The sequence below is a fragment of the Macrobrachium rosenbergii genome, chromosome 21 (genome assembly GCF_040412425.1).
Source record: "Macrobrachium rosenbergii isolate ZJJX-2024 chromosome 21, ASM4041242v1, whole genome shotgun sequence".
Classification (NCBI taxonomy): Eukaryota; Metazoa; Arthropoda; class Malacostraca; order Decapoda; family Palaemonidae; genus Macrobrachium; species Macrobrachium rosenbergii.
Genome location: NC_089761.1, coordinates 21,755,191 through 21,767,863, shown reverse-complemented (window position 1 = coordinate 21,767,863; position 12,673 = coordinate 21,755,191). Strand labels below are relative to the sequence as shown.

Here is a 12,673-nt window from a genome sequence, read left to right as displayed (position 1 = left end):
AGAATTTACAAACTTTGCACCCTGCAATATCTGAAATACCAGTTACCAGACTCTGAAACTAAAATATGGTTCACAAGCTACAAGAGTAGAATCATCATGCACTGCATTTTATGCCAAACATTCTAGCTGTAGCATAAGCCTAACCAACATACAGAAGTGTAAACCTACTGTACTAACACAGTAAAACAGTATTATACTTTAATTTTGAAACAGACTGTCAAATAGCAATACATAACAGGAAAATTAATGCACAGCTTTGACAGTCACAAAAACAAACTCATTGCTGTAAGGGCATATGGTATATACAATGGGTAACTAAATACTGCACATGGGCAAATATAAAAAATTACTATTCCTTCAGTAACGCAATACAGGCAGTCCCCGCTTACCGGCAGCATAAGTTAACGGCATTTTGGTGTTTGACTAGCGACGTTGTTAACCGGATTTTCGGCACCACCAATCCTTAGTTAATGGTGCCATTAATGCGGGGGTTTTGGCGCCGATCTCCAGTTAACGGCACCATTAAGCGGGGTTTTCGGCGCTATTATCGCCAATTTTCGGTTAGCAGCGCTTGGCCAGGGAAGGAACCCCCGTCATTAACCGGGGACTGCCTGTATACAGTTTTGTTAATTCACTATGCGTCAAGCAAGAAAAACTTTCGTACTTTGTTTCAGAGCCATGAGTTGAAATTAACTCAATCTCACTTTCACCTTGAGGTTGCTTATGTAGAAATATTAAATGCATTATTACTTAAAGCCTTTAAAAATATTTTTGGTCAGGTGTATAATTCATAAAATAAAAAAAAATACAAATTCTCTTATCAACTTCGACTAAAGTTTCAGGGGTTTATTTCATCCATGTTTGGAATGTTGCTCTCACAACTAGAGTGAATCTTTTTGTAGTTCCTCTTCTTATCTTTTCAACAATTACTCTTCTTCTCAGCCCTAAAGTACCTTTGCTCATTTTTCTCGGTACTATTTTGTTAATTTTCTTTAAGGTTTAGGATGAGAGTCCACTCCTCCTGCCCACAGTGAAACCACTCAATACTTTACGACCACCACTTCCCCACATTCTTTTGTAGGGATCAATTCGACCATTAGACCTAATGCTAATAAGGGCAATTTACAGAGTAAGGTTCCAGTATTTTAGTGAAATACAGGATAAATCGGACGAAAAAAAATATTTATATTAGCACAATGGAAAATCTCACTCCTAATTCAACTCAAACCGATTTTAATATATTATCAATTTAGTTAAAACAGAATTTCAGTTGTCTAAAAAACACAAGCCAATATAATGTCCTTATGATTAAAATGTAAATGGCTGTGTTGTAGTTTTGGGTAGGGTTTATTCTAAAAACATACCAGCACTCCAAAATTCAGTTTCCAAAAAGTGAAATAGCACTATCTAATTGCTTACCTACTTAAGTTAAAACAATAGTTTGTTGGATAATATAGTCAAATATGGGTGTATAACTGTTTGAGTTATATTTGAAAGTGCTAGGTGAATTACTGTTGAAAAATTTAAAATACTAGATAGGATTTTGTAACATATTTTTGCTTCATGCATATATAATTCATGTGTTTTATGCTATAAATTCTTTTATTTTATCTTTTTGGTGGATGTAGCAAAAATGCATCATTCTTTCTTTCCTACGATTAATAATGCATCAGATTTCTTTTACTAGCACAAGTAAGTCTGTCAATTCAACGAATCAGCATAACCTGACAGCACTGTTCATGTGATATTTCTTAAGTTAATAAAAAAACATATTGCCAAATTTTTTGGTACCTTGCACAGAAGCTTCATATGTTTCCTTTGCTTTATCTACTTGATTCGCGTTACCAAAGACTTAAGTTTCAGCAGCATTTACAGAACTAATGAATGTCTCTAAATGTTACACTTATCTACAATAACTAAGTAGTCTCCATACAGCATATCACATTATAAAGTAAATACAAACAAGGAGTTCTGTCTGGCAAAAACAACATTCCACCAAAGAAGCTGAAGTTACAATCCAAAACAAGCTAACCTCAGTACAGAAAACATAAAAATAGTGCTCCAGAGTGAATAGAATATTTTTTTTTTTTTTGCCTCAGAAATCCCTTAATAAATGGCTCTAGAAAAAACTAATACCTGGAAATAATTCAATTGTAAAATAATGTTAAAAAACTTGTGATATATACATATTAAGTACTAAATCTACAACAACTACAGTCACAAATGGAAACTGATAGCTGTGAAGAATATGAGCCCAAAACTAATTTAACCCCATTTGAATTATGATGACATAAAAGTACATCTTCATTTTCCCCAACCTTGACATTCAGACGACATAAGTTTTGATGTCAGCTGAAAACTTTTTCAGCAAATACTTTTGTAATCATGATAACCTTGGATTTGCTTATTCTGGTTTTCAATCCTCTCTCTCCATCTTTTCAAACATTTATATGACCTACTTTGATTCTGCTTTTAATATCAAGTCATTAGCCTACGGTAGTACCCAAGGACTTCTCTTCCTGCTCTATTAACATCTTTGTCTGTACAATGATAAGAGAGTTAATCCCTGATAGATGCAAAAATTTTCTTAACAAATGTTTCTGATTTGCCTGTCAATGTCTTCACTCTACTTATAGATCCTGTGTTTTGATATAATACAGTCACTTGTTTCATTAATCTTTTCTGTATTCTTTGTCTTCACAATGTCCAATTAGCCATTTCCAAAGTGCCTTCTAAAGATCCACAAATTTACAACTCGTCCTCTGGCAAGGCCTTTCACCAGTGCCTGCCTCACCGCAAAGATTCCACTAAGATAAGATAAAGTTCCACGACCCAAAGCCAAATTAACAATTTACATTCTTCAGTTATTCATCACCTTTTTCCTCAGAGTATTAATGCCATAGCATTCTCTTTTCCCTTAATATGGTTCCCACTCCTTTCAATGTCAATGTTCTCCAGTTTACAAACACATTCTTCATTCAGCTGAACCTCAGGATACTCGCGCCATTGTTCTACCATTTCCTCTTTCCAACTCCATTTTTTACATTCTATGGACATTTCACATTTTGACCTTGCATCCTGCCTCTTGGATCACCTCCTCTTCTCCTTAGACTTTGTTATCTTCTTTCATCCTGTACTCTGTCACAGCAAGATTCTCCTTACTCTGTACATCCTCATTCCACCAATAAGGCTCTTTCTTTACCCTCTCTTTCCAGATGTCACACCACAGCTACTGTTACCTCTTGCATGAATTCTCCTAGTGGTTTACATCTACTTCCTTATTCTACATGTATACCAAAGCAATACTCATCATTATAAAACTTTCCAACTCTACTATTCTTCCCAAATGTGTCTAAGAAATTCTACATGTATACCAAAGTAATACTCATCATTATAATCCAACTCTACTATTCTTCCCAAATATGTCTAAGAAAAGTAACACTCACACAATTACAAGAGCTACACAGAACATTTACTACTATATAAAATAATGAGCTAAGTACACAAGAAAGTTCTGATTATTTGATATACACACACATTTAACAGTGTACATTTTTAATTGCCTGGTATACAAAAAATTATTACATTTCTGAAGTGTCACAGTATATCCAAACAGGATGAGCTCAATTTTTTTTTTCTAATTTTCCTCTTGTTTTCCATTCACTGATGTGGTTTGTGAATGGTGAATTCACTCTGAGAGTTCCTGTGATCAGACGAATTGTATGACATCATGGACCTATGATCACAGAAAAAGTGTCCTCGATTTCCTTTCAAATCATACAAGAATCACTGTAAAGTTCTTTGTTCTTTTTAATAGACATCTCATTAAACGAGAGGAAGACATGCAGAACTACCCCTCAGAAAAATAAATTTGAAAAACAAATGGCATAAACTTGAAAAGCATCTAAAGTAAGCATAGCATGCACACATCACTGGTCACTCCTGGGGTGCACAAAACTCACCAGTGCTTTCCAAGGTACAAAACTGTTCAATACTGTAAATAATTGTAAATTTCACAATACTTTGAAAACATCTTTACCCTCTTCTGTATCATATCTCATTAACTACCATACCTTCAAAACCCTTTATCTACAAATACATAACTACACTACAGTAACTGATACTGAACATATTACTTAACACTTCACCAAAAATGCATGATCATCTTAATTCAAAGAATAAAGAAAATTTCAAAAAATTCCTTAAGGCATTCTTGCACTAAAGTATCACATGTAACAGGAGCTTCCCATTAACTCAGGTTTATGTAACAAAGGGTTACATTCTTCAGCTTTTGCTTTCGAGTTGTTTTGCCCAATTTTTCAAATTACAACTGTTTTCTTCCATCACAGCACTAAAGTTTGTACTTGAAATTTTCTAATCCAACACATTTGATCAATCTTTCTCTTTTCTCTTAAAATCTAAATGGGGGGGATGGGGATTTTAACATGAAATTTATTTATAGTGATATGTAACATGAAACTACTTTGGCATTAACCATTCAACTTTAAAATATCCATTAAAATATACATCCTCTTGCATATACTTAGGCTGGACAAACTAAATGCTGAATAGTTTCTAATATCTGCAGTAGGCATATGACAGATAACAACTACCTCACAAAGAGGATACCACTTTAGTTGACCAGAAAAGTTCATTAATTAGAGAGGCAGCAGGAAAACAATCCCCACAAATGTGAGAGGTTTGTATCTAGGAAACAAAATCTATTTCAAATTCTATAAACACTTATACAAAGCCATCTTGCAAAATTTAATTGCTATAAGGTAACTACTTAGGAGGGACCCTAAATAGCACACTTGATGCTTATCAGTTCACTACCTTGATATTAGGGGACATGCTCTTCTTGACCAGCTTTATTTTGACTGCACCATGTAGAAATTACTAGTTTTGACAGTTCTGAATTGACTGGATTAATGATGACGGGGTCATTTGACTATGATTGGGACAAGTGTGACTGCCTGCACGCTTTTCAGAACAATGCTCTCTCTCTCTCTCTCTCGACAATATCCTCAACTGGGTATCTTCCTCTACAGTAAGCTAACCTGGAATTTTACTATATCTGCACCTCAGTCGCACCTGTGGCTACAGGTGAGTAGGATATTTCTCTACCACAGCTTTAAATGAAAGCCACCAAAGGTATTGTAGGTGTATATGACACTGTAGTGCCTGTATTACCACCAGGCCACATCCCCTCCCTAACACAGCCCCAAGTTCATCTTCTTACCAGCTAGAAGTCAACAGAGTTAAACAGGTTATGGCTACTTACATATACACACACACACACACACACACTTGAAAGACAGTTTACTATCTATTCACAATGAAAGGGGGCAGCTTCCCTAAAGGAAGGAGCTACAGCTAGCAAGCCAAAAAGCGGGAGCCGTAACCAATACAGCAAAAAAACCTGAAACATCTCCCCTTTTCTGGCATAGTACATCTTATTTTTTAAGGTTAAATAACATTAAAATACATAAAACTGTAGCCAAATGGCTAATTAATCAACCCAAGTGCTTTGCATCAACACACAGCCACAAACTCATAGGTGCATCAACACCATCAAAAATCATCAGCACAGCATAGTGCTGACAAAACTAACAACAAACTGATAAATTAAAAAGAAATACTGAAAACTACATAGACTTTGCACAGTGGAATGGAGGAGATTTAGAAAATAAACCTCAAGATAAGTACATTAATTCATACCAAAACAGAATTAAGAATAAAAGATCTGATAATTATCCTTATTTACTAGAATCATAAGTTCACCATGTCACATTGCTGGACTATCATGGGCTTACCTAAACACCATTCCATACATTTCAGCAAACTATTCAGCACTGGATTGTACTTCCTAACTAAATTTTTGAGCATAAGCAAGAGTAAGAGGGCTTGTTTATTCACATGAACTTCAACTTTCCTACTTAGGTGGTACTAGAATAACCATTCAAAAGCTACCCAAACAAGTCCTGTTTACATTGTTACATATACTTGTATTTGTAACATTACATATACCTATATTATGACTAATAATGCTGAGTTAGTATTTTTAAAAAGTATTTTATCATATTTTTTAAATATTCACTTTAGGTAAGTTACAAATTATATCAATATTTACTGAGTTAATGAAATGTTTCTGTTATTAAATTATCTAGGACATGGTGCAGTTTGCTACACAAATGCAATGTAGCCACATATAGCTGAAAAAGAAACACCGCTATTTTAATAAAAATCAATCCAGTGCCTACCATCTTTGATGTAACACAAGTTAGCATGTAAATAAAAAGAGGAAGGGTGGCATTATATAGAACTGTTCTTATTAAAAATATTACCATACCAGTAAAGAACATTTACATCTCACACAACCACCAGGATTTTTCTCAGTAAAAATATTACCACCCCAGTAAACAACATTTACATCTCACACAATCACCACGATTTTCCAAGTACAAAAATGTATGAATTTCAACATAAACAAAAATTTAATGAATTATTTAAAATCTACATTTGACCCTAGTTAATAAAGGACTGTGTTTAACCCAAAGATAAACCACTGTGTTTTGACAGTGATAAAAAAGCACTGGTTAAAAAATGAAATATTTATTATATATAACCTCAATCTATACAATACCAAATAACTTTAGCCAACAGTTATGAGAACTTTATTCATTACATGTACAAAAGGATATTATTATTGCATAATGATGACAACCTCTAGCAATTCACTTGCTGAAAGAATTTTGATGGATTCTGCACATTCATAAGTGCACTTCTTGCAGAACTCCATTGGGTTATTGCATAATATTACTTAACTTTCAAATTAGCCTAAGTTCCACTGCTTTCAATTTGCTATTGGGTTATTGCATAATATTACTTAACTTTCAAATTAGCCTAAGTTCCACTGCTTTCAATTTGCTATAAGTTATTCCTATAAGGAACAGCTATAAGTTATTCCTATAAGGAACAACTGCGTTATGACATGCCCCCATAAGCTTGGCGTATGGCGTAACATTCAGCATTGGAATTTCTTTCCAAAAAGCACAAGGGCTTTCTCATTATACACAATGGTCTGTTGCACGTTGGCTGATAGTGTAGCAGCGCGATTCTGGTTTTGGTTACTGCTCCTCTTCATGGCACTGCTGCTCTTAAGGCTCCATCAACTTGTTTTCCCGTGGCTTTTTATCTGCCTCATATAGGAAGATGAAATCATCCTCCAAGTCCATTTTCTGCTCACTGCTCAATCTCAAGAAGGCTTTGTTTTGTTAACTCCCTTGAAATCTTGACAAACTGAGGACACTGCTTTTTCCAAATGCCATTCAAACCCATGGTCAAAACTTCATTCCAAGCCGCATTTATATTCAGGACTACCTTGGGTATGTTAGCCCTTTCAAAATTCATGAACTATTAATTCGTCGTCCAAATCCATTGCACCTACAGACTGCCTAAACAACTGCCTAAGGTACTAGCACTTCAAGATAGCAATGATCGCCTGGTCCATCGGCTACAAGATAAGAGGTGGTGTTGGGAGGTAGGTAGACAAGTGATGTTAAGATGAAAACTGACATTGTTTTGTAAGTGGCCAGGTGTGTTGTCTAAAATAAGGCACTCCAAAAGGAAGCCCTTATCATTTCCATACTCCTTCATTGCTGGTACAATGAAGATGAAGAACAAATTTCAAATATATCAGCAACCAAGCCTTGGGATCTGACACACACATATTTGGGAGGGAGTTCTTGGGGATGTTCTTCAGCACTCAAAGATTCTCCTAAATACAACAGCAGCACCTTTAGCCTTAAATTATGTAAATATCTCCCCACATGAGGGTCACAGCCTTCTCCTCCATGGGTATGACTAAACAGTCTGGCATTTCTTTCAGTAAAGACCAGTCTCATCCACAATGAATATCTGTTCTAGAAAATAGTAATCCTCCTCAATAACCTTCACAAACATCACAGTGAATTTAGATGCTGCTAATTTGTATTTTAGAAGCTGCTAACTACTTGTCTGCTACACTGCCTCCTTGGATATTGGAGCTGTGAAAATTGTTACTGCTTGAACCACATAATCATCCTGATTTTCCCTTGGATCCTATGTCTTTCTCATCGAGAAACTACTTTTTGGGGTCTTGAAACAAAGAAAACTTTCTCCTGATTCAACAGCTGACTTATGGGAATATGCTGACGAGTCTACTTTCACTCCAAGGAGAGAGATGTTCTACTTCTTTGTAGATCTTGACTCTTTTCTTCTTGATGATGGTATTCTTCATCTCTGGATCATCATCACTGATGTGGGCTTTGGCCAATGACTTATACTGTATGACTGTCGATAACAAACAACTCAAGCCACAAGCATGAGCTATAGCAGCAATCTTTTCACCCATTTCATTAAATTTTATCACATCTACCTTATTTTCCAATGATATAGCATGATGCTCGGTAGGAACTAGCAGTAGGAACTTTTTTCAGGGCCATGGAGACAAATATTAGAGTCACACGTTCACCACAGAAAGGACATTGGGAATAACAGAAGTATGCTGCCAAGAACAAACCGCACAGCCGAATGCTTGAACTAATATAGCAAGCATCACGTAAATAAGACAATATTTTTAGCACTTTGAAGCATTCAAATGATTTTATAAACTATTTTATATATTTTGACTATGTTCTTTGTGATTTTGAACTTCTTGATTTCTGTAACTCTATGGTTTTTCAGCATTTGTTGCCACCATTACACCACCTAGTGATAGCTTTATCATTACACCACCTAGTGATAACTTTTATAAATACCCTACCTGTGATGGCTATTAAGGATTTAAAAGTCACTCCTAGTAACACAAAATACCTAAACAAAATATGATATTCTACACATGAAAAGCCAAAAAATTTCTACTGCCTAACATATGTATCTTTCAGGTGTTTTGCAGAAAACCAGACACTGTTCTAAAGAAGTAAATACTCTACAGTCTAAACTATACTACATTTAAGGCAATGCTTACTAAAATTACCACAAAATAAAAAAATCCTTTGGCGCAGAAACTAAGCTCACATAACACAACAACTTCACAGCAGTTTATCTTAAACAAACTAATACCTGCACCATACTCAGCTGTAAAATACTATAACTGAGTTTTAAAACTATTGCTGGCAATTTGGTATTTGGATTCTCTTTCAGCTGCTAAAAACCAGCAATATATACTTAAAACATTAGTTTCAGATGAACAAAACACAAATAAATTAAGCCAAGCTTCAGGCATAGCTTGAACTAGTTGAACACCATAATTTGTGGTGTACTGTACCGGAATGGTTAGCTTAAATAGATATCTATTAAAAGTAAAATGATAAAAATCTGTTCTATACTATGGTTTCGCTTGTGATGACACCAAGACTTAGTTACCTTATGGTAGTCATGTACAAAAAGAATGCCAAAATTATGAACTACAACTAGGAAAAAAAAAAAAAGTCCAAAACCCATAAAAATTTACCTTGATTATGACCTAATGCATAAAGAAGACAAAGACCAAAAAGTGCGGCATAGTCATCTCCTGTGCAATCTAACGAAGCAACCAATGAGTTGAGGAAAGGCCTCTCACCACTGTTGAGTGAAACAGGGTCTTTCATTAAGCCATTTATAGAACTGCTGCTCCTGTTGGGGAAAGAAATTTCTCATTCAGTATTACTAACTTCATGCAACTATAGTTACCAGACTTATACGACAGCTTTTGCCTTACAAGCTTAACATACAAGGGGTAAAAAATCCTTATTATGCTTTCCCTTTCAAAGATAGACACTGAAGTAGATAGAAAGTAGAGAAAAATAGAAAAAACTAATAATCATTCTCAGCCCTGACCTCAATTTCATTAAAAATGGTACAAAAGAAGGGACAAAGAACTATGGTATTGAATCTTAAAAGCAATAGTGAAGAAAGGCCACTTACAATGAACTTTTGGCGTTGATTACTAATCCAGTAATTGTAATATTACAAATTTTAATATTAAAAATAAAATAATATTAAAATGAAGTAGACTATTCATTCATTCTGTATAATGAGGAGAATGACTAACTAATTCGACTGTATTTCCCTAGTATGAGATACAGCTGTATCTTCGCAATCACACAGCCTTAGCATTGTTCAATAAAATAACAAAACAATAGCCATACCCAGTTTGATCTGTAGCTCTAAGCTGCTGCTTTTCTTCATCAGTTATATTTAAATGCGTCGCTTCCAATTCGGATATACCAATACTTGCCAAAATGTCAGCAGCTGGTGTGGATACCCGCAGTTCTGCAATGTATGACACATCTTCAACCACACAACAGAAAAAGCACAAACTACCACCATTTGAACCAAATCCTCATAATTCCTTACTATAGTAAAAAAGCTATGAAATGTAAGAATGTTCAATGTTATTTCTACAATCCAAAATATATTCCATAAAGAAATTTTTAAGTTTGTGAATCACTTTTTTAAAAATATAATTTATAATGTTACCACTTTGTCTAATGAAACATTAAAATATCATCAGAAAAAGATTTTATTCAGAAGATGAAACCTATTCATATAGAACAAGCCCACAGGGGCCACTGACTTGAAATGAAAGCTTCCAAAGAATACTGTGTTCATTATGAAGAAGTAAGAGGAGGTAAAGGGACATACATAAAGAAGTGGTCCCACTTACTAAGAAGAAAAAATAAATTAATAAATAGATAATGTATTACAATGCAAGGAGAATAGTATTAGGGTAGTAATACATTGCATCTTCACTTGAACTTCTGAAGTTCCAATTGCACCACATCCTCTGGGAGGCTGTTTGATATGCATAAAGTAATAAATATCAGTGTTATGTAATAAATATACTGGATATTTTGAAGTTATGTTAAAAAGTATAACTGTTATTACTTAAGTCACTTTGAAAATTCAAATATGATATTTTAATGATAAAATAAAGTTTGTTCATACTTACCTGGCAGATATATATATAGCTGTATTCTCCAAGTCCGACAGAATTCCAAAAACTCGCGCACACGAGTGGGCCAGGTGGTTAATACCCATTCCCGCCGCTGGGAGGCGGGTATCAGGAACCATTCCCATTTTCTATTCAGATTTTCTAGTGCCACTGTCTCCTGAGGGGAGGAGGGTGGCACAGGATTAGGAGATATCTGCCAGGTAAGTATGAACAAACTCTTTTATTTTATCATTAAAATATCATTTTGTTCATGCAACTTACCTGTCAGATATATATATATTGAATCCCCACCATTGAGTGTGGAAGAGACAGAATAGGATTTAGGAAACAAATATATGTAGGCGATTGACGCCTTGGTTCTTACTTGTTAGCATAGCTGACTTCGTGATTACAGTCACCAAGCCTGCTTCTGCTTTACTACAGTCTCCAGCAAGGTAGTGACCTATATAGCTGGTGAGTTCTAGATGATCTGTCCACGGGGCATGACCACAATGGGACTAGATCATAAGACCAACTTACAGCTTTCTGACATGCCCTCTCCCTGGTCCTGGGAGTCCGACAGAGGTCCAGGCCTATGTTAGCATAGCTGACTTCCTGTGATTACTGTCACCCAAGCCTGCTTCTGCTTTACTAGAGTCTCCAGCAAGGTAGTGACCTATATAGCTGGTGAGTTCTAGATGATCTGTCCACGGGGCGTGACCACAATGGGACTAGACATAAGGCCATACTGTGAGGGCAAAGGAGCAACGACCAACCACCTGACCTAGAGCCGCCAACAGGTCCTGGGCCGAAGGGACACCAGATCGGGGAAGCCTCCAGAATCTCTTGCGACTTTTCGACATGCCCTCTCCTGGTCCTGGGAGTCCGACAGAGGTCCAGGCCTAGAAGCGTTATGGGACGGATCTGACGTAAAAACAAAAATCAAGATTAAAATATACTTCCTAACCCCTAAAGGATAGGATGAGTATCGCTCCCTGCCCGCAACACTGTGTCTGCAGAAGCGACAACAGGTCCTGCCGAAGGGACGCCAGATCGTGGGAAGCCCCCGCAACCTCCTCCTCCCTGTGGCTTTCACTTGCCCTCTCCCTGGTCCTGGGAGTCCGACAGAGTCCAGGCCTAGAAGTGTTATGGGCCGATCTGAGTCGGAACGATGGTCCTAGCGAATAGCAGTCTTCGTGATGTCGCCTTCACGTCCCGCAAGTAAATGTGAAGCTTTAACACCGAATTGCCTCGGCCAGAAGGTGGTACCCAGAAGATCGCAAAGGGACATGTTCTTCTGGAAAGCCACCGAGGTTGCAATGGCTTAACTTCGTGAGCCTTAACTTCAAAAGACTCAAGTCACTGTCTTGAACGCCGAAAGTGCGTCTAAAATGGTGCTTCTAAAAAGCACGCCAGTGCATTCTAGAAAGAGGCAAATCCGCCTCTGACAGAGCACCACAGACTGTCCAAGGACCTCACTTTCCCAAGTCTTCTGCAAATAAAATTTGAGAGCCCTGACAGGACACATGACTCTTTCTGGTTCATGTCCGAGAATTTCAGTCATACCCTTAATCTCAAGGTCCTGGGCCAAGGGGGTAGAGGTTCTTTGTTTAGCAAGAACATAATGGCTTAGAGAACATACTGCATTATGACCTCTAAAACCTACATGATTATTGATAGCATGAAGTTCACTAACTCTCGCCGTAGGCAGAGCAG

General features: G+C 36.5%; 1 protein-coding gene across 16 annotated transcripts in view; it reads right to left on the bottom strand.

The window, feature by feature from the left end:
• ema (C-type lectin domain containing ema) overlaps nucleotides 1-12,673 on the bottom strand; it is an 85,641-nt gene that overhangs the window by 57,634 nt on the left and 15,334 nt on the right. For all 16 annotated transcript variants that reach the window (XM_067123204.1, XM_067123210.1, XM_067123212.1 and 13 more), the window contains exons 9-10: nucleotides 10,173-10,296; nucleotides 9,497-9,657 (exon numbers count right to left, since the gene is read on the bottom strand). In XM_067123204.1, the coding sequence (XP_066979305.1) occupies nucleotides 9,497-9,657; nucleotides 10,173-10,296 (285 nt within the window). The remainder of the gene's footprint in view (nucleotides 1-9,496; nucleotides 9,658-10,172; nucleotides 10,297-12,673) is intronic.